General features: G+C 46.1%; 1 protein-coding gene across 1 annotated transcript in view; it reads right to left on the reverse strand.

Moving 5' to 3' along the window:
• Pask (PAS domain containing serine/threonine kinase) overlaps positions 1 to 20,984 on the reverse strand; it is a 107,199-nt gene extending 86,215 nt beyond the window's left edge. Inside the window, exons 1-2 of the mRNA XM_077661227.1 lie at positions 20,817 to 20,984; positions 1,202 to 1,394 (exon numbers count right to left, since the gene is read on the reverse strand). Coding sequence (XP_077517353.1) covers positions 1,202 to 1,394; positions 20,817 to 20,842 — 219 coding nt within the window. The 5' untranslated portion in view covers positions 20,843 to 20,984. The remainder of the gene's footprint in view (positions 1 to 1,201; positions 1,395 to 20,816) is intronic.
• Positions 20,985 to 21,544: the final 560 nt, after the last annotated feature.

Here is a 21,544-nt window from a genome sequence, read left to right on the forward strand (position 1 = left end):
AAACTGCCAGCAATTTTTTTGCAATCTTCCTTTTCATCCTCGCATGCTTCAAACGTGAGCTCTTTACTGTTACCCCACCTCTCGCCAGGGTGAAGGACGTTTGGTTTGGTTTGGTTTATGGGGATTTAACATCCCAAAGTGACTCAGGCTACGAGGGACACCGTCGTGAAGGGCTGCAGAAATTTCGACCGCTTGGGGCTCTTTAATGTGCACTGACATCCCGCAGTACATGAGCCTCTAGAATTTCGCCTCCAACGAAATTCGACCACCGCGGCCAGGATCGAACCCGCGTCTTTCGGGTCAGCAGCCGAGCGCCATAACCATTGAGCCACCGCGGTGGCCAGGTTGAAAGAAGTGACAGTGGTGCACTTTGGACAGTGCCCGCTTTTCGATTCATATGTCCCTCTCTCGGGTTCACCTGAGCTACGCGTCTTCACCATGACATACTATGGCACCGAAACCATTAACACCAAGATCCCTCAGTGCACCTTCTCCAGGTCGACTCGGGTCACAGAACCAGTGAGGACACACACCCGAGAATGCCCGTGTCCCCAGTTGGCATGGCTTTTAAATGACAGACTCATGGAAATCTCCGGCCAGCTGTTGAAAGCGCAAGTTTTTACCTGATGGCTTCAACATACGACAGAAATACTGCTTTCTGCCGAGAACCTCCACCTATAGACCTTTTTAAAAAGAGGTCCATGGGCGCCGCCGTACTAGGTACTGGGCTGTGCTCGTAGTACAGGAAAGAGTTGAGGATTAAGCTCCACCTCGTTCTCCCCACAGCCTATATTTCGTTTCATATATCAGGTGCAACGCTCCGAAAGTTACAGTAGTCCCCACAAGAAAATAAAGGAAGGCGTGTTACTCCAGGCTTGTTCTATGGTCCAGTGGTCTTAGGCACGAGAAAGTGACAGTATGTCGGCAGCAATAACAATGCACTTAATCAAGCTGATGACAAATGTGTCATGCAGTAAGCCTGTAAGCAAAGGATTTACTATGTTTTGCTCACCACAAGGAGCGCACTACTTTTTGGTCACGGATGCAGGCAGTGCAAACAAGAGCGCTAGCTTTGACAGCGTTGCACCTGATGTATGAAACCGAGAATAGAAAACTTTTTCCCGACGGTCATGAAGTCTATATGACTGAGAAGGAAGGTAAAAAAAAAGAGGAAGGTAGAAAGTGCATCTACAAAATATACCTGCTTCCGGTTGGCAAAGATCGGAGTAGCCGGCATGCAGCCACCGACCGCAGTGCCGCCACACGAAGCAGAGCGGTAGCGCTGCGAGGGGGCGGAAAGCCCCACCGGCGAGGATGTCATTTTGGGCCCATAGCATCGCGGCGACACACCGTATTGCTGCTGGCTGCACGCCGGGGCTGTGCCGGTGCCTGACCTGCAGAGAGGTGACAGGGTGTGAATTCGACAGTGTCGCTTCAGTGGCGCCCAACATGGGGCCAGCACGTTTATGGTAGGGTACAACTTAAAAAAAAAAAAAACAGCAGTTGCTAACAGTGGGCCACAGTCTGAGGTGTCCTGTATTACTCTGCTGGCCAATCGCAACAGTAAACAAAATCGATTTTTAGAGCGAAAGCTCTGCTCCTCGAGGCAAACTCCCAAGGTCAACTGTGGCGCGTGCACAAATGAGTGGGCGGCGGAGCCACGCAGCACATACAACGAGCTTACAAGCATATATATGAAAAACAGACACCTTTACCCACACCCGCACCCGGAGCTTACCAAGGCACAAGCCACAGCTCTTAGTAGAGCTCAGACAAAAAGTCTTATGAGCCCATACCGATTCGCCTTAATTACAAAAGGTGTAGTTAATCCTATTTGCCAAATTTGTGAAAAAAACCTTAACGCAGATGATGACCATATTCTCTGGGGATGCAGGGTAAATCCTCCCCCCCGAAAGCTCCTGCCATATCTCTCAGCTGATAGCTAGGAAGAGATCATACGCAGTGAAGAAAAACAAGTACAAGCCAGCATTGCAGATTAGATCCTTGCGGTCACCCCTTCATGGAGGCCAAGGCCACCTAGAACAAAAGTGGCCTAGCCTAATAATGTTTATTCCTCCTTCTCCTTCAACCAGGGGAGCAGTGGTGCGTGCTGTGATGTCATGCCACGTGACCCACTGCGGAGAGGCATTGCAGCTGCGCTTTCTTGGAGCCTCATCGTTGCGGTACCACGTGACTAGCGGGGATTTAAAAGTTGCTTTACAGGCGCTGGTCACTTAGTCTCGCAATGAATAATGGGTGACGATCCGGGCGCGTGAACTATTTTTCGCAGGTGCCAGGCTAACTATGCTTAAGACAGCTTTCGCTTGTAAACCAGCCTAAATTTTTAAATGTCTGACTATATGAAACGAGCCAAATATCAAAATTCTGGAGCTTACAATTTTTTTTCTTGTGATAAACTTCATTTCGTTAACAAGAAAAGCTTCAATGGACTACTTTTTCGTTGTGGAGGTATTTTGTGCGGCAGTCCTGAATGTGGTCCTGAAGCAACATCCGCAGGAAGGGCGAAGGAGGCAAAGGCAGGTGGGCCGCGCCGGCAATGCCAGCCACCGCATGACGTCACCAAGACGACAGCCCCTCCCAAGGACCACATCGAGCAGCTAAGACTAGCCACGTGCAAACAGGAAAATTTCATGTTATTGCTTCCAGGGCCGGTCAGGAGTTACAAGAGAACGAGTGGGAAGATAACGAGAGAAAAAAAAAAACAAGGGCGATTACAGTACGTAAGTAGAAACAGCAGCTTTTAATTTTACACGGTCCATAATGGTGACGATGGAGGAGGGAAAGTGGTTCCAGTCCGAGGCAGTTTTTTGGAGTTTGGAGAGCCCAACACACTCCTGACAAGAACTACCTCGCAATCAACAGAGACCAATTGAAATATCCACTAGGCCTGTGATCAGGCAGTTTTATTGCCGACAACAAGATAAAGTGCTTTACACAGTCACGACTGGACATAGCTAGCACAATAGGATCGACACGATCATTCGCTACAAAGTTTCAACATCGATCATGCTCTTTGCCGGGCTCCTGCAAAAAAAAAAAAAAATAGCTGGCAGATGCTCAGAGGGTCTGATTGTCACCATCGAGGACTTTACAACGCCGCTATGTCATGACTACGGGATCGTCCGTGACATAGCCTGCTGAAAAAGTGTAATGCACCGGCCTTATTCGGAAACGCGGAACCCACGAAGAAGCTAAATTTTCTTGATGCTTGGAGTCGAAACCTGACACTGTGAGGTGCATGGGCATGTTGTGTTGGGAAATGAGGAGCATACCCTTTATTTGACGGCTTAATGTTAAGGCTGCCAATGAAGTAGTCCGAAAGCTTGCGCGGGTAGCTGTGAGCTTTGCAGCCTTAAAGGGGCTCTGAGACTCCTTCGAGGAGAGCAAATAAGCTCGCTTAATCATTGCATTGTGTTGTCATGAGCCCCTGAGGCAAATAATTCACTTCTACACGCAGCAGAGAACCCACAATCACGCGCGAAAGTTGGCGAGCCCTTCCCGGTGACTTATCCATGCTCGCACCCTCCTCCGTCGCTCGCACCTGCGCATACAAGTTGAGAGACGGCTATTGGTTAGATTCTTTCAGACGTCAGAAAGCTACCACGGCAGTGGCCAATAAGCCGCGTTGCTCCGGAGGATCGGGAAGCTTGTGGGGACTTTCCCTCACGACGTCCCCTTTGGTTCGCTTTCCCGCGATGCACCCTCCCTGATTAGTTATTTGTTAACAAGGAAGGGCGCCGGCATCGCAGCGACACGAGCGCCACAGACGGCGTGATTGCTGCGCGCGCGCGGGATAGAGCACATCCTCTTCGGCTGCGGACCGTCTGCGCGTACGGACTGTTCGGCGCGCGCTCCGCTCTTCGCCAGCAGGGCGAGGAAGCAGCGGAGAGAACGTTCTCCCGCATCTCGTCCCGTCCGGCTTCGGAGTTTCCCCCCTGCCCTAGCGTAGGCGAACATTCGCTCGCAATCTTGCTGGTGAATCGGACGACCTGGATTCCTGGACGTATTTTTTTGCGAGCTGGCGTTAAAGCCTGGACTCCATGTACACGAAAACTCACGCGAACGCGACGGTGGCAAGCGACGAGCGAAGCCGTCGCGCGAAGCAAAATGCATGTCTCGCTTGCCGTGTCGCTCGGATCTGCACCCACAGAAAATTTCGCTCGTCGCCCGAAAGTCCCCCACGCGACTGGCCAATCAGAGCCCCCCAAAGCCGTTTCCGGTTTGTCTACGGTTTCTCACGGGTACATCTCACGAAACCCGCCCGTCGTCTTGGTCATCGCCACCGTCGATAAAATATTTGGTTTTGTAGCTGAGAGGCAGACCCGCATGATTTAAATAATTAAAACAATCTACTTGTTCAGTGCGGAGGGCTAACAGCATTTGGAGCAGGCTACGCGAGCGGGCGTACTGCAGGGAGAGATGCGTGTCGAGCCGCGGGTACCGGCGCTCGATCCACCGTGCCGCTGCGCTCCAACTGTGCAGAAACACTCGCGGCGCGCATTCTTACTGGTAAATTATAGTTTGCTCACTTACAATCAAACTGCGGTGACAGTTTATGGGAGTGTTTTTACTAAGCCGGAGTGCACAGGCACAGAACGAAAGCACACCTCCCCCGTGAACCCGTGATGTTACTTCGTCTCCGCAAGCACGCCTTTGGCTATCTCCACTGCCGCTACACCGCTGCCGTAGAGGAAATATTCCTTTGGCCCTGACTATGAGGCACACTCACAAAATTTTAAGAGAGAGAACAGGTTACGGGCGTGTTTCTAAGCTTGAGTGCTCAAAGCACGGAGTGCGCTGCGCACGTCGCGGGTTCGCGTCGCCTGCCGCCTTCGCTTGCATGGAGGTTGCCCACAAGCGACGGAGCGAACGCCAGCCGTCGTCGTCGCCTTCGCGTGAGCTTTCGCGTAGATGGAGTCCAGGTGTAACGCAGCAAAAATTCGAGATCACTGCGGCAACCCGCACTGGAGTAATGCGAAAGAATTGACGCCACCTCGGCAGACGTTGCCTCCCACCCACTCAAAACGCAACCACGGAGAAGCGGGAAGCAGGGCTGCCGAACACGACTCTTGAGACCCAGCGTCAGTTGGAGCAATCTACTCGTCCAAACAGTTACCCTTACCCTCGTCAGTTGGTGACTCGAGCGGAGGCGGCAGCAAGAGCAAGTGGGGCCCTGGACTGAGGTCTCCAGCCGCAGATCCGGCAACATCATTTATTAACGCGATGACAATTAGGCTGTTATCATGCAGAAATTCCCTGCTCGGTCAACTAGGGCCACGTGACCCCGATGACGTCATCAGCGTCATGTGGCCCCAAATCGACCAATCAGGGAGCACCGCGAAACTTTAAAGGTTACGTGACCACCGGTTTTCACCCAAGAAGGCAGCAACATGCCCACTGGATTATCAGCAAACTGTCCACCGTTGCCAAGTTCAATGCAGTTGCCACCTGTCCACCGTGGCACTGCGCATGAACATAACGGGAGCACCAGAAAAGCCATCTGGGGCGCACAAGCCCCGGCGGCGCTGGCTATGTTTGAAACAGCCACCTGCCGGGGCAGTGGTGCATCGCTTAACCGGCACCACTGCGGTAGTAGGGGTATGCGGACTACCCGCGAACTATGAATGCGACTGAGAGGACGTCATCAACACCACGTGACCACTAGCGGACCAATCGTAGGGAATAGCCAAATCTGACATGAGGACCCCCAAATTTAGAACTGGCCCACCTCAAAATTTTGGAAGTAGGACCACCCCCTAAAATAGATTAAGTTGGATTAGTGGGTCATAGTAGTATACTCTCATATGATAATCCAACAGAAGGTGCTTGAACAATCTAGAAGACGATGACTCACGCATACCATATATGGGCAATGGAACCGGTTCCAGCCGGAGTTTTGGCGGGAAAATCGCAAGAACATTTGAGACTAACTGCAGACGCCACAGCAGGCAACCTAAATGCTATAGTATTTTCTTCGTTAAGCATGTGGTTAAAAGGCCTCCACGTTTTGGGGCAATAATTAAACATTTTCTCTCTCTCTCTCATCGAAAGAGAGAAAGGGCAGCCGCCTTGGCCAATGTGGTCCCGGTATAGGGACGCCACCCATCATCTCCAAGTTTTCACTTTTGGTTTCAATAAACATTTTCTACTACTAAACAAGCTCGCCATGCACGTGCAGTATTTACATCCCAAAGCTCAGCACTGCACCTTATGACCGGGTCAGATCTCTGCAAACGTTCCGAGTACAATGCGAGGCACCCCGAAGAAACTACAGTGCGCTTTGCGTGCTTTCTGGAAGCGTCATGGCAGGCCTGCATTGGAACTGTACGCAGCTGCAGTGGGCTGCTCCTTTAGAAGTGTCTCGAGAGCCAAACGAATTCTGTCACCGCCACCTACCGGATGTAACGATCGGTCCTCGGCAAGCGCGGAAGCAGATCTTGAGAAAAACAGCTGGCACATTCTCGGGTTTTTCCTCCGCTAAGGTCGTTTCCTTCGGTACAGAGGAGTGAAGCAGCTCGCCACGGCAGACCAAGCCTGCTCGCCTCGCACCGCCAGCGAGCGGCGAACAACGCCGTTAGTTACGCAAGCCAGCTAGCCGCCAGAAAACCCCCAGCCATCCCTACCGCCATGTCTGTTTCCTTTCATTTTTTTAAAGCACACCACACCGGACAGAAAAGACACTTGGAGTCCGACGCAAGGACGTAAATGGGCGGAAACGTGTTTCAGACACGAAGGACCGGGTATATTCAGACGTCCACGTCGGGACCAGCCCCCGCGCTTTGCAAAAAACGCGCTCCATTGAAATGCACGGTCTCGAACAAAAAAGGGCGCAGAGAAAGGTTGCGCAGCATTGAGCCGAGAGGTGACCGTGGCCTACAACAGCGCTTGACACGTTGATCGGCGCAGCTGCCTTCACCGAAGTCTCAGTAGATACACAGCTTCCATTTAAACGCGGCAGTGAGGGCGAGTTTATTTTTTTTACTATTATTTAATAGAATGCGCCAGATTATTCGTACTGCTTCTGCTGGAAACTGACTGTACGTGCATCTTAAAAACGCGTGCTGCCAGCTCCTTAACGGCAACTGCAGGAAGAATATTCTTGTATGTACTACAGGCGAACCTTGTTATAACGAAACGGTTTTTAACGAAATAATGGATACAACGAAGCAATGACGATTCCCCTTGTAAACTTGCTCAACACGGGCTATAACGAAGTAACTGCTGAGCAGCCTTCAACTTCGTTATAACGAGGTTCAATTGTATATGCTTTTAGCCATGTTTGCACACCAGCGGTAATGGTAAACGTGTGCTGGGTTTGACGTCCTAAACCCACTCATGAGCTATCACGCAAGCCATAGTGGTGGACTCCGGATTATTTCAGACCACTTGGGGTTCCTTTAACGGGCACTGACATCGCACAGCAAGTGGGCGACTCTGCGTTTCGCCTCCACCGAAACGCGGCCGCCGCAGCCAGGATTCCAGGAGTACATACGCAAATACTAACAAAACGCGCGCGATCGCGGGAATGGGTGTCAGGCGCCACGACATTAACTTCGGGTCGGCACTCAAGTGCCGAAATGCCACCCTGCCCACAATAACCATTGCCGCCAACCGCTGGTACTTGGAGGTGAATGTGTCCCTCAGACCTCTCTATTCCCTGGCACTGAGACCGCCCGGAAAACACCGTTTTGACTGTGCCGCTATATCCACAGTTAGTGATGGCACGCACCGTCAGGGGTCATATCAAAGGCCTAATCAGGCTTGACCATACCAGGTCCACATATTACGATGATGATGGTGGCGTACGGGGTTTTAGCGGCGCAGGAGCCGTGAAAAGCGTATCTAATTGAAAGCTATTTTATCTTCAAAAAGGAATAAAGCCGGGCACAAAACTGGATTAAAGCGTCCAAACCCTTCCTGAACTTGGTGCGATATTTTTGTAGAAGGTATTCGAAAATCTTAAAAGGTACTTAGGAGACACGTTCTTATAGAAATCGCGGTCTCTTATATTTGCAAATACTACGTTCGTTAAAGTATACGCTCCATCGAATTCAAAATTAACCCAATTATATAAAAGCCTCCACTAAATATAAATGTCTCCTCAAGCATACTTCCTAACGCCCTCCTATGTTTGTACAGCTCTTCACGCATAGAATTTAGTGACTGTCGAACTTATGTCTCGGCCCGTGCACGTCCCAGAATCAGGTCTTGGTAACGTTAGCGCACACCCCAGGGTTCGACGCGTGCGCTCCTAGTCCACTTACGAAACGGATCCACGTTCGAACATCGGGACTTATTCCGGATGGTGAACGCCACCTACCGCCTCTCTTAAACGGTTGTTGATCCCAGTGAGTTTCCTTCCGTGTGGCTCGTCATGCATCGCCAGCTCCCAAATCCCTCGAAGTTGACAGGATCCGAACCCTCGACCTCAACCTTGCGAAAATTGGGACTTTCACAGACACTACAGGTGATGCACTACGCCACTCAGAAGCAAATCGTTCGTGTTCTTTACTTTCGACAGATGCTGCACATGCTATAGCAGCTACGAATCCTCGCTTTAGTTGACCACACACAAGCCTATCGGTACGCTGTGCAAAAACAGCTGCGTGTGAGCGTGCGTGCGCGGTTACAAAGTAGCGGGAACGATTAAAATTACCTACAGGAAACAAAAGGTGGTATTTTCCGAGGCGCGTTGGAACGCAACGAGACACAGCAGCCGACGGAGAATGCCTGCACATACACGCTACAACAGTTCATAAAAAAAAAAAGCCGAAAAGGCGCGCTACGAGACATTCCGAGACCGACGTTCACCCGCGCCACCCGCAAAGCCTTTCACGCAGTGCGCGAGCTCCTGCGCGGCCACTCCGGCCGAGACACACACACACACACACAATGGCGCATTACCCCGCGCGGCTAATGGTTTGCGTACGGCGGTCGTTGCTTGCACAGCGCAGCAAAGGTCCACGGTGGTGGCGGCAGTTGGGCCGCCGCACGCCAGTAGCCGTCGGCGTCTTAAGCGCACGCTAGCGTGCAAAGAGGGAGGGAGGGAGGGAGGCGTAAGTGCTCGACAGAACAAAGAAAGTGATGAAAGCGAAACCTGCAGCCGAGCCGAGAAAGACTTTCTGTAGCGTTGTTTTTCTTTAACCCACGTTCGCGTTCTTGCGCCTCCTCGAAAGCCTAGGGGCAGCAAACGTCAACCTTCGCCCAGCGAAGAGGCTGACAAGCGATGGAGAGGGGGAGGCGTCAGCTTTCGCCTAGTGCGACTTGTCTCCAGTCCGAAGGCTGGACAAAGGGGAGGTACAGGAAAGCAAAAAAAAAATAATCTTGAAGACCGCACAATATGACAATGACACCCGTGCCTGGAGGGGTAGTTGAGGGTGGGAATGAAGAATAAACTATCGCCTGCGATTCTAACAGTTGGAGATGGAAGAAAAACAAACAAAAGTAAGCATGCAGCTGCCGGATTGCTGGGAGACAAGCCTCTGATTAACAGTTCTGCAACAAAACAATCAAACATTGTCACGGACATGTGACTGATTACACTAGCCCACAAGCCAATGAACAAAACAATTTTCAAAAAATTTTTAAATGCAGTTCTTTCACCAATTAATACATCTTTTTCTGCGGGACAAACATTAAAGAGCCAGAAAGGGCAATAGAATAGACTTTTATGAAGAACAAATATTAGATGCAGTTGTCCTCAGTGCCCAATCTAAGCTAGCTGGCTTTGGCAGCCACTGGTTCAGAAAGTCACGTTTCTGCCATATGCATATCACGAAGATGACAGCCCTACTTCTCTGGTTTTATTGCACAGCTCCACAAGTCCAAACTACAGCTGCTTTCCATCACAAATATTTCCTCGTTATTATTAAGCTAAGGCTGGTAACTTAACTTTGAACACAGCTATATTTAGGGACATGGCATTGCCCAATTCTTTGGTTCCATTTCCGTTCAATGCCAACATGCTGAACCCAATGGTGTAGTGAATACTATCAGTGACCATTACACTAGATTTGAGCTGCTGGAAATGTTAGCAATGCAAGAGGACACCAAGAACAAATTTAAATTGGTTCATAACAACGTATCACCTTCTGGCAGTGTCAGCGGTAATGCATTACAAGTAACAGCGTTATCGGCAACGCATTCTTTTTTTCGGTAACTTAGTAACGCACTCGTTACCATTTGGGAACTGTAACGGGTAACATACTTACGGTAACATTTTTCGGTAACGTGAGGTGTCACGATATTAGTAACTTTTTGTTCCAATTGTGCCCCACTTCGCCCCCTTTTTTTAGAAAAAAAAAAAGCACCGAGCACTGAAATTGATGTTGAAAATAAACAAACAGGTGCTCTCAACGACCTCTGTTGCGGCTCGCATGCATGCCAGAAAACACCTGCTCTTGACGACACATCCAACTAAAAAAAAAGAATAGGCATAAAGCACGAAACACGTGCACGAACACGCGTTCACACACTTGCCTTCACCTACCTCCCCTTCCCGAACCACTCGCACACACAGTTCTCTAAAGAGTGGAAGCATGCCGAGCATTTTTTAACATCACATTTTTCAGAATTACTGTAAATTTGTTGAGAGTTCAGCAATGTTTTCTTTGTGAAGTTAGAATTGATGAAGTGTCATTTTGTGTTTAATGTTCCATTCAGAAAATGGCTTCACCATGTGCCACAGAGTTAGAATACATCACATGTAACTCTACAGGCAACTTTAGGCCACTAATAAGCTCCTGCACATTTGTGCAAGGTATTCTCGTTAAATCAGGATTTTGAGTAAAATCGTTGTTTGGCATAGAATTTTTGTGAAATATGAGTTTTATGAAATTGTTATCATGAGTTCTTAACTAGAAGATGCACTAATTAAAATTTATTGCCATGAAGTGGCAGAAAAGTAACGTGCGGTACTTTTTTTTGGTAACGGTAACACGTTACTTTTTTTTTGTAGGTAACGTAGGGCAGTAACGCGTCCCTTTTTTCTTAGCGTAACGAGTAACCTATTTAGTTACATTTTTCGGTAACGCCTACAACACTGCCTTCTGGTGACAAATCAGTTATTTTGGCTTCGCTAAAAAAAGTACAAGACAAATGAAATGTACTGCCACTACAGCCCGTCTTTACAAGAAAGTGCAGTTATGCCTGGCCCATTTTAACCAGACAGAGGCTGACGGTTTTGCACACAAGAGAAAACAACGAAGAATTAAACCTCTGAATATAAAAAGTAAGTTTTGTCTTGTGACTGCTATTGCACTTTTATCACACATGGAATACAAAAACAAGAAGTAAATACAAACTGAAACAAAACCAATCGATGTTAAGCAACTATACCGATAGCCAGTTTGCCTTAGGCTGTCAAAAGTAACACATGCTCTTTTGGGCCTGAGTTACTAAACTGCAGCGTGCAGTTCTTAGCAAGGAGTTCATTGTCAGGGTCGCGAATGGGGCCTACAGTAACCACAGCATGATGACAGCAATGCAAGTGACAAGTATGATCGCACTACCCAGCTGGTGGAACCTTTATTTTCATTTGCTATAAGACACTGCTGCTTACCTCTATCTGTCTCATGATGCACTTTGATTCACCCTCAGTGCAACCGCCAATACAGAAAGTTTTAATGAAAGAAAAGAATAAAAAATGGCGGAGGATTATCCCGGCTAAACCTAGTTATACAAGTGAAAGCTCTGTAAAGCGTTGACACACTCTGAGTGACACGCGCCTCATCCATGGCAAGATTGAGCGACAGAGTGCCGGCGAAGCAGCTCCTCGCCTATAGTCACGCGGTACAGCAGTGGCAAGGCTCCGAGCGAGTGTAGCAGCGGTGCCTCTGCACAGCGAGTTACTAGATACAATGTCACTCGCTAGACCTCCGTTCCACTGGCTCAAGGTTAACTTTGTGCCGAACTTGACCTTGGGAGTTGTAGTGCGAAAAGTAGAGCTTTCGCTCTAAAAATTTTCCAAACTTAATTCCTGATTCTGCAGTAATAGAAGGTCTTTTACTGCCCATTAAACATCAAGAGAGCCACAGATGGCAGAACTATTAGTTTTACTAAGAACAAAAATCCAAAAGAGAAGTCCTCAGTGTTTTTTCAAGCTTGAAGAACACAATTGCAATGAATGCAGTCACCAATGCATTAAGACTACTTTGAAATTTTTATTTATTGTGAAAAGGTAAAGGGGTCAACGGCAACCATGGCCACCGCAGCCTCGGCCCTCTATGGAAAAAAAGACTGGCTACATGCCTGTGTCAGTTTCACAAGGCATTACCACAAGTCCTTCATAACGATTTTATACCGCTCATGCCAGCTTTGGAAAGAGTGGGCTCTGGATACTATTCTCACTAGGCACGGTATGTAGATTTCTGAAGGCCTTTTCAGTAAACACTACACTTCAACACTCCAGCAGCAACATTGTTTCAATGCATGCTATAAGCTATCAGCATGGAGCAATAGAGCTGTGCACAATTTCAGTAATACTGTGTATAAGACAATGGCACAACCAGTAATGCTGTAGGAACCAAAATGCCCTTCTGAAAGAATAACCTTATGGTGCATCAATACCGAGAATAATCGAGATGAATGCATAAAGTGGCAAGAAAAGTTGGTGTTCGAAAAACCACAGCAAAAGGAAGAGGTTCACATGCATTCCAGCCAAGCTTCAAAAGTTACCACTGAGATGTTCTCATCATGTAATGAGGAGAGAGAAGCTACACCTGCAAGATATGATAAAAAGTTGGCAAAAATATGGCAAAATACAACAGGAGAGAACTCTCAAACCAAGAAAGCCAAGGAAAGCTTATACCTATATAAGAATGCAAAGAAAAAATACGGTTACAGTGAACCGTTCACTGCACTGAACGAAACTATGGGAGACATGCCTTAAGTCATGTGCACTGCCAAACCAGTGTGTCTTTGTCACTACGCTTGCAATATGCATTCACTTGATCACTTCTAATGCAACGCACTCCCATCCTCTAACTTCACACCTCACAATCAGCTTTATCAGCCATCACCGCACTGCCCCTACCAGCATAGTGTGGACAGTTTGTTACTGTGCCAGCACCACGGAACATGCCACAACTTTTGGTGGATTGCTCCTGTTGCAATTTTCAAATAGCTCAACAGACAGATAACCGATCTTAAAGGATGCAATGTTTAATTTGGCACGATAGAAACATTAGTCTGCAATGTGCACAAACCTTGAATGCTTGTTACGAATGCCACAGAATATTTTTACGAAGAATTTTTAGATCACTTGTAGAGCACTGCACGGGCTGCATTATGAGGCCCAAGCTTAGGCCCAGTCGAGGCCCGCAGCTTCTAGCCCGGATCTTGACTGGGCCCGCTCAGTTATAACTCTACTGAGCCCTGGCCCTGCCCACCAAGCTCCAAAATGTCCTCTCAGCCACAGCAATTACATTTCTTATTTTTTTTTATGAACACGATTTTGGGCGTTTAATTCATGGCCGAAGTGGTTGCATTTCGATACAATGAAACGAGTAAAGCATTTATTGCAAAAGAGGGATGGCTCCGAGATGAAAAGCAAAAGCAGCTGTTTATTGCGTAGATTGTGTTTAAAGACCTGAAGTGTCCTAAACCAATATGCTCTTCTTTAATGGCATTTCTCGTAGCATAGCGATGTGCTTTTGGGAGGCAAAGGCGGACAATCAAATACTATCTTGTAACATACCACTATCCGTCGAGCAGTCAAATGAAGGTACTTCTCTAGCGGTTCTTATGAGAATTCAAATGTCTAATCAAAAGTGGTAACAAAAAACTGAGCAGATGCAGAGCGCCTTCTGGTAGATCCGACAGCAACTGCTCGCTGTTAGCTGAAACAGCGCAAGCCAGCGAAGCTGCGAATTTCTTTTGTTGAATGCACTCGAGCAAATGAGTCGCGTGTCAGGCGTTACAACGCTCCACTAAGAATACCGGTGTAGTGCAATGCACTGCTAGTTTTTGCACCTTTTCTTTCCAACTTCTTTTGTATCAATCAACACAGCCAATTGTGCTCGTCCGAAGTTACTTCAACATAGCACTGTGAGAGACGCTGATTAAAATCTGTCCACAAATGAGCTGTCTCTCATTCTGTGCAAACAAAAAAGTACTACTAGTAGCTTATAATAAACCACTAGAAAAGTTTCAGCGCTGGGACTCCATTTCTGAGACGTTTCGGGCAACAGTAAGAAAAAAAGCTGTTGTTTTTCATTTTTCTCGCACGAAGAAAATGCAGCTAAATTGGCAACTATAGCAGGCACCAAAAATAAGTAAATAAGCGTTGAGTAGTTTTTTTTTCTCAGCCAACACCGTGGCCCTGCTTTATCCGTACACAAGCCACTGCTGTGGCTCAGTGGTTATGGTGCTCAGCTACTGACCCAAAAGACTCTGGTTCGATCCCGGCCATGGCAGTTTCATTCTGATTAATGCGAAATGCTACAGGCCCGTGTACTGTGCAATACCAGTGCACGTTAAAGAACTCCAGGAGTTTGAAATTTCAGGAGCCCTCCACTACAGAGTCCATCATAGCCAGAGTCGCTTTGGGATGTTAAACTCCATAAAATCCAAAATTCAAAAGACCTATGTACAGGCAAGAGCCCAGCCCGGGCCAGCAACCTCAAGCCTGGGCCCTCAAGTTATGAACAGCAACTTCCAAATATCTTTCAAAGGAAAAGCTCGACAATACACCGCAAGTACCCACCTGTGGATCTGAAAACTGGACGCTTATGAAACAGCCTGAAAACAACTTGAAGACAGCACGGCGGGATATGAAGAAAAGTCAGCTTGACAGTCCGAAAGCAAGCAGCAAGGATAAGAGAAACTACAGTCACTAAAATCCTAGAGGTTATCAGTGGCCCTAGATGGGTCATGCAATGCAGTGAACAACTTTACCAGTCATATAACCGATAGTCTGTTAGGGTAACAAGGTGTATAAAGTGCAGAGAGAAAAGATTAGAACGTGCTTCTAAAGCTTACCAGCTTATACATAAGTGTCTAATTACAGGGTGTCTATCAAGCTACTTTTTTCAAAATTCCTGGCTTTTCCAAGTTTTACTTGCCTATTGCAGCTGCAAATTCTTTGACAACAGAAGAGATGGAAAAAAATTGTGGCTGATAGTAGTGGGGAGTTCTCCAGAATTGCAAATGCCACATTGAAAACAGATTTACTCTTCCCACAAGCTTATCTCTTCCTGACTGAAGTTCAGCTTCAAACCGTGAATTATGGAGCGACTTGCTTTGCGGCTTTTTTTTTTTTCCGAGCCCATGATTTTTCCAGTAAGGGTGTGTGATAATGCCAATTTTACAGCGAAAGCTGTTATAGCTTTGGTTTAGACATACAGCCCTGCATTGTACCATGGAATCTACAGCATCAGCTGTAAGACCTTAATTAATTAATTAAAACCACAACAACTTTATCTGGTTTAGGCCTAGGTTTACAATTTTTTTTGTTTTTGATGCAGATACGGGTAATAAAAATTCACTGCAAAAAGGATTGAATATTCTCAAATAGTTCAATGTCAACACAAATAGTTTCAGTTTGAAAAACAGCTGCAGTTTCAGAAACTTCCAGGAAATTTTCTAAATGGCACTCTGCATCCTTAATAAGGGCATAACATAGAAGTTAACATCTTAAAAAATTACTTTTTAGAGGTAATCACCAAATAGCAGTAGATCAGGAAGTGAAATACTTAGGTGCATATTTCTCATCTGATTTATCCTGGACTAAGCATGTTGAATGTAGCACTGAAAGCAGGTCGAGTCTTAAACTTAAGAAATTTTACCAATATACCCCAAGGCGTAAACGAGGTTCTTTATGTCTCAAATGTGCCCTCGGTCTTGGAATATACTCCAGCGGTGTGGGATCCAGCAACAAAAATTCTTAATAAGAAACTTGAAGGCATACAGAATAGAGGTGCAAGTTTCACTCTGAACTGTCACGATCACGGCGTCAGTGCACGCAGGTTAAAAAGGCAGCTTGGCTGGGACTCCTTATAACTCTGCTGTGGCTTCTTCTGAATAACATTTTTGAATGATGTTCTAAATGAAAAAAAAATTGGCATTGATTGGGACGTTTACCTTAAGCCTACAACACACATTTCACAAAGAAGAGACAATAGTCATAAAATAAGAGAAATAGCTTGTAGAACATCTGTGTTTAAGTCATCTTGCCTTCCATGTACAATAAGTGAATGGAACAGCCTTCAAAATGAAATAGTCACTTTAAAGAATTACTTTCCAAGTGCTCTTAAAGCATATCTACGAACAGTAAACGACTGGTAGTTAAACAATTTGCACCATGTTTCATTTGTCCAATGTGTTTGCATGCATTTTTACATGTAACCCCTGAAATGCTTGAGATAAAATTTTTACATGTTTTCATATGTTTCTGTGTACATATGAGGTGTTTCTTGCTACAGTTTGCTACACTGACTGTGTTTCAATGTGCAGCAGTGCCTTTAAATCACAGTTTATGTTTGTACCTCCATAGACCACTGCACAACTGGCGATTTGTATGTATTGTAATAAATAAATAATAAATAAATAAATAAATAAATAAATAAATAAATAAATAAATAAATAAATAAATAAACATGTACTACTTGATGCACTGCCTGAGATTCTTCCTTCGAGCTTTCAATAAGGCACCTCTCTTTATCCAGGTGCCCCTTTACAGAGTAGACTGTCATGGGACAAGCACAAAATGATTTTCAAAGAAAGCAGCAGATTCCATGGCACTATCAACGTAGCTAGAATCGCAGGGTAACCAGCCTATATCCGTTTCCGTTTCTGTATGGCCTACAAGATCAGCGCAGCCCACAGAGTAAGCATTCAAGAATGGCGACCTCACAATACACAATTTTGGTGCCACAGTAGGTCCACATGTCGCTTTGCATCCAAAAACTGAAAGTGAGCAAACTGTGCACTACAGCTTCTGGGTTTTCTCGCAGATAATATTTTTGAGTGCAACTATGTTTCTTGATCAGCAACCAGCCTAAACTTAGTAAGGATTGCAGTAACCAGTACAAAACAATCCAGCATCTGCAGTGCTCACTTTGTGGACAATGAGAAGAAGAAAGATAAAAACAAGGAGTGAAGAAAAGAGATGTCAAGCCAATGTGCACAGACTGAGTGTTGAGTGGGCGCTGTACCGTCGCAGACCATCTTAATTTCAGTCTGTACTTTTGCCTGACATGGCCAACATTTAGATGGTATCCCTGACAATTCCCCGATTTTTCCAGGTGCACAAAATTTCCATGACAATCCAAGTTTTCCAGACTGCTAGACACCCTGAATTATGTGAGGCGTTTGTTCTCCTGGACATAACATGCAGTAGGTGCCATGTAAATCAAATGTCAGACACCAGATACCATTTTCTTTTGGCAGAACATATATTGATCAGACAGAATAAGGAAGACTGAGGACTGCGTTCTGATGACAAAGACGCTGCCTTCACTGAAAAAGGAGCCTTTGTAAACAAGCAAAGGTTGAAAACTGTAATACAGGTACCCCCCCTTCAGCCATTTTCACAAGCAATGAAGACAGTTTCTTGCGTGCGAGTCTCTGAGGTTAGGCTACACCCTTATTCACGTCCAAACAGTAACCACAGAGTCCTTTTCAGTTTTTAAGGGACTTGTTTGAATCAAGCGGTGCCAGAAATGAATACAGTCAAAAGGATGTTTACCAAAATGCAGGTGACCATGAAATCACTTCGTCATAGAGGTCAGTTCGTTTTAACGATCACGATCTCTTACGGCTTCCTTTATTTAATGGTGCACCGCACAAAATATACGAACACAGCTGACCTAATCTTGTCAAGCCCGACAGCACATGTTGTCGGAAAGCTCAGGAATGATGCAAGAAGCAGTTGCAGAATGTCGAATGCTTCTATGATTTCACGGGTCGTTACCACTTTTGTATCTACGACCAGTTCATCCTCACTGTCCGCTTACGAGGTTCATGCGAGGGGCTGCTGCGCAGTTCTCACATGCTCCCCTTGCCAACCGTGTTGCTTTCACTGCCAGTAATTTCCGTATGTCTGTGTCCTCTCTGTGTGTCTTTGGATGTGTAAGGGACTACAATTTTGGATGAAGCGTCGCCACAAACCTCATTCAAACCAAACACTATAGAAACAGTCCGTCAGTACCCAGTTAATTGGCGCCCCCATACAACAGAAGCGCATGGTGTGAAAAGCGAACCACGACATCTGTAGAGGCGTGTTCTGGCGAACATTGAAATTAGGAGGCTTTGGCACTCCACATGGTCGCGAACATGCTCGCACAAGGCCTGCTCGCTACGGCGTGAGAAGAAGGCATTGACCACAACACTGATTGCGGGATGTGGCTAGCACTTTGCTTTTTTTTACCGCAGGAATTTGCCCTTTTGCGTAAATTAGTGGAAAATGTCCCCGCTAGTTTCATTCATGAGTATGGACAGGACTTGATGCTCAGGCCCGTGAGTCCACATACCATGTGATTCAAAGTGATTCAGTGTGCCTCAGTAGAGCAAGTGGGCGTCAGAAGAGATTTATCAGTGAAAGGGTCGGCGACCTGGATGTCCAGGACACCCTGACCTCAGGAGTCAGCATAGTGCTCACTCAAATACTCCGCAGCATGACCTCCTCATAGTGAGTTTTACCACCGGGAAGGTTACACCCCTGTGGTGGAATTAAAGCATGTAAGGAACGTCGAAGAACGATGTTCTGGGAGATGCTGCCAGTGTGGGCTGGTTTTACTTTGTGACATGTGGCTCTTTAATAGTCATGTATAGGGAACCTGTGCTACCCAGGTGGCACTGCAATTGTTCCATTCGGCGACTAAAAGACTAAAAACTGCTGTCGTCAGCCGCTTGGGCCGTTACAAATGCAAGAGCGCATTCTGAACAACTAGAAGCTTGTGTTTGGCTGATAGCATTCACTGCCTAGCTTCTCTCGGCATAGCCCAGACAGCTGACGCACGGCATGTGTGCCTTCAACAGAGCGCGGAAGCTCATGCCAATAAGCGCATTAAGGTGGCGTGGGAAAGCACCATGAGTGCACCAAAAACAGCTTCCTCCTCTTGCTAGGCTGTATTAAGGTGCTGCAAACGACACCACAAACTTCAGCGTAGGTGCCCTACTGCTAGTATGAAATCATTATAGAAAGGACCATCATGGCTTATTGCCATGCTTTTTTGTTATAAGATGACATGCATGTGGGCTGTAATATAAAAACATTTCGTTAAATAGGGAATTTCATTGTAAAATCCTTCACTGTAGTGGCATTCGAAACACCTTATCAAGTGTTGCAGTCACACGCTGATGAAGTAATAAGCAAACAAATTCCTGAATTTCATCTGGTAACGTTAAGAAGCGCCAGGTGGTGAAATTACTCTGGAGCTGACAACTAGTTCCCTCCTCAGAGCACAAGAGGTGAAAAATGCTCGTTAACAACTGGAAAATATTTCCATGAGATGATCATACCTCCACCACACTTTGCAGACCATTCAGAAGCTATAACTTCACTACTCACATTCCTTAAGCCTTGTCAATGAACTCAATTGTGAAGGTAAAGAACAAATACACAATAAACAAGCTGAAAGCTTTGTCCATGCAACCACTCAAAATTGACTTCCAGGGCTGCCAGGGGCATTACAATGATTTTTTTTTCATGCTGTGGTCAGACTTGGTAAAAGATAGATAACCACGTAAACAGACAGATAACATCTTTGGGTGATGTTTTCATCTCCCAGGGCAAATAATCCAGCATATCCATAACCCATGCGCACAATACACTACAGGTATTAAGTGATGTTATTGTTAACAGCCAGCAACAGTTGTCACCATGAAAGACAGTTTATCATTAAATATATTAAACCTCTCATGGCTCACTTTTCTTTGAGAAAGCCAGCTTTGTGTAAAAGCAGAGAACCATTCAGCACAGGTTTAACATGCCCAAAACAAAGATGTTGCAAACAAGACCAGAGGAGAACTTTAATATAATTTATATTTTAATGCCAGCTGCAGAAGCTTCTGTTGACTGCATGAACACTGATGCCACACAACAGAACACATCTTTGATTACGACGTTTCAAACCCGAAGGATAATGTCCCAACATTTTCAGTACGAGGCAGCTATTTTTCTTGTCTTCCTTTCTTCAGTTTTTTTCAATCGCAATCAAGTCTCGTAATATAGGCGATCAAGCATTTATCGAACATATATTCAGTATCTAGATGGAAAGGTGGTGAAACATGAATCAACACCGAGGTCGTGATTTTAAGCACCACAAAGAGACTTTCACCAAATGCTCTTTATTTCTACCCCTAAGGAACGCTTGACTTATCAAAAGCAGGAACCCTTTACAACGTCAACAGTCTCATCTCTCGTTCGCCAACATTCTTCGGCTATTCCGCGCTGCACAGCAATGCAAAATCACGAACACAGCTAGGCCTGGCTGTTTACAAAGAGCATAAATGATGCACACGAAGAGTTTCGCGAAGACTAAAGTTTTCCGCGGCAATAAATACTCCTCGCAAATCATGAAATGCCAGTAAATTAGTGCTAAAGCACACTGCGACCCAAATGACAATGTTTTAGAGTCGAAGCAACGTAGGTAGGCAGCTAACCGTGACAGTTGTCAATGTGGCCTCATATTGCAGCAAAAATATATATAGTTCGTAAACGCCGCAATCTTGCACGCCGCGACTTCATTTTTCAATGCCGAAAGATAGGTGCAAACAACGGCACAGAGTGCAGTACCGGCCTTAGCGATGCTTTCTGCTTCTCAGCACTGGCGCATATGGATGACATGACTTACGGGTTGCTGCTACTGTTTCTCTTCATTGTGCTGCATGGGTGAGATGCCCAGACGTGTCCAGAAAATGCCTCCACGTCCACCGACGGCCAGCAGTGACTTGCCGCCTTCAGTTCGAAACAACGGTCCTTAGGCGAGCGCGAGCCAAGCGCGAGCCGCAACGGCTGTACGTAGTGTACAGTGAAATATCAGTAAACGGCTTTTAGCCGCTTAGCTGAACAATGAACAAGCAACCATTCTCAACACTAGGTGTGCTTGCATCGCCAAAGATGACACTTTCAACACAACTTTTGTTTAGGTTTCTAAAAATAAATCAAGTAAAATGTTCGAACTTCATAACGCAGTTTTAAATAGAGAATAAATTATTTATATGACCTTTTAATACATTGTAGGTTTTGTAAAAGTTGTTTTTCTTGCAACCAAGCCTTATGAAAAAGACGTTTGCAGCGCCAACAGTTTGGGTAGTGGCAACAGTAAAAACAAGTCGCACAAAGAAGACTTATTTTACTAACAGTTTATTGCATCAACGTTGTTTACCGCGATGCGCCCATTGGAAACTCTTGTTCCTGTCTCACGTTTAAAAGCCACAGTGTTCAAAGCTCGCTCATTGCAGTATAATTTGTCAGTTTTGGGCCCTTAGCGCTTGCCATATCGCATGATTTTAGCTTTATCAGCCATGTAAAGTAGAGTCGAGCACAAAAATTTTTAGGACGCGTGAATCGGAAACGAAT

The sequence above is a fragment of the Amblyomma americanum genome, chromosome 4, assembly GCF_052857255.1.
Source record: "Amblyomma americanum isolate KBUSLIRL-KWMA chromosome 4, ASM5285725v1, whole genome shotgun sequence".
NCBI lineage: Eukaryota > Metazoa > Arthropoda > Arachnida > Ixodida > Ixodidae > Amblyomma > Amblyomma americanum.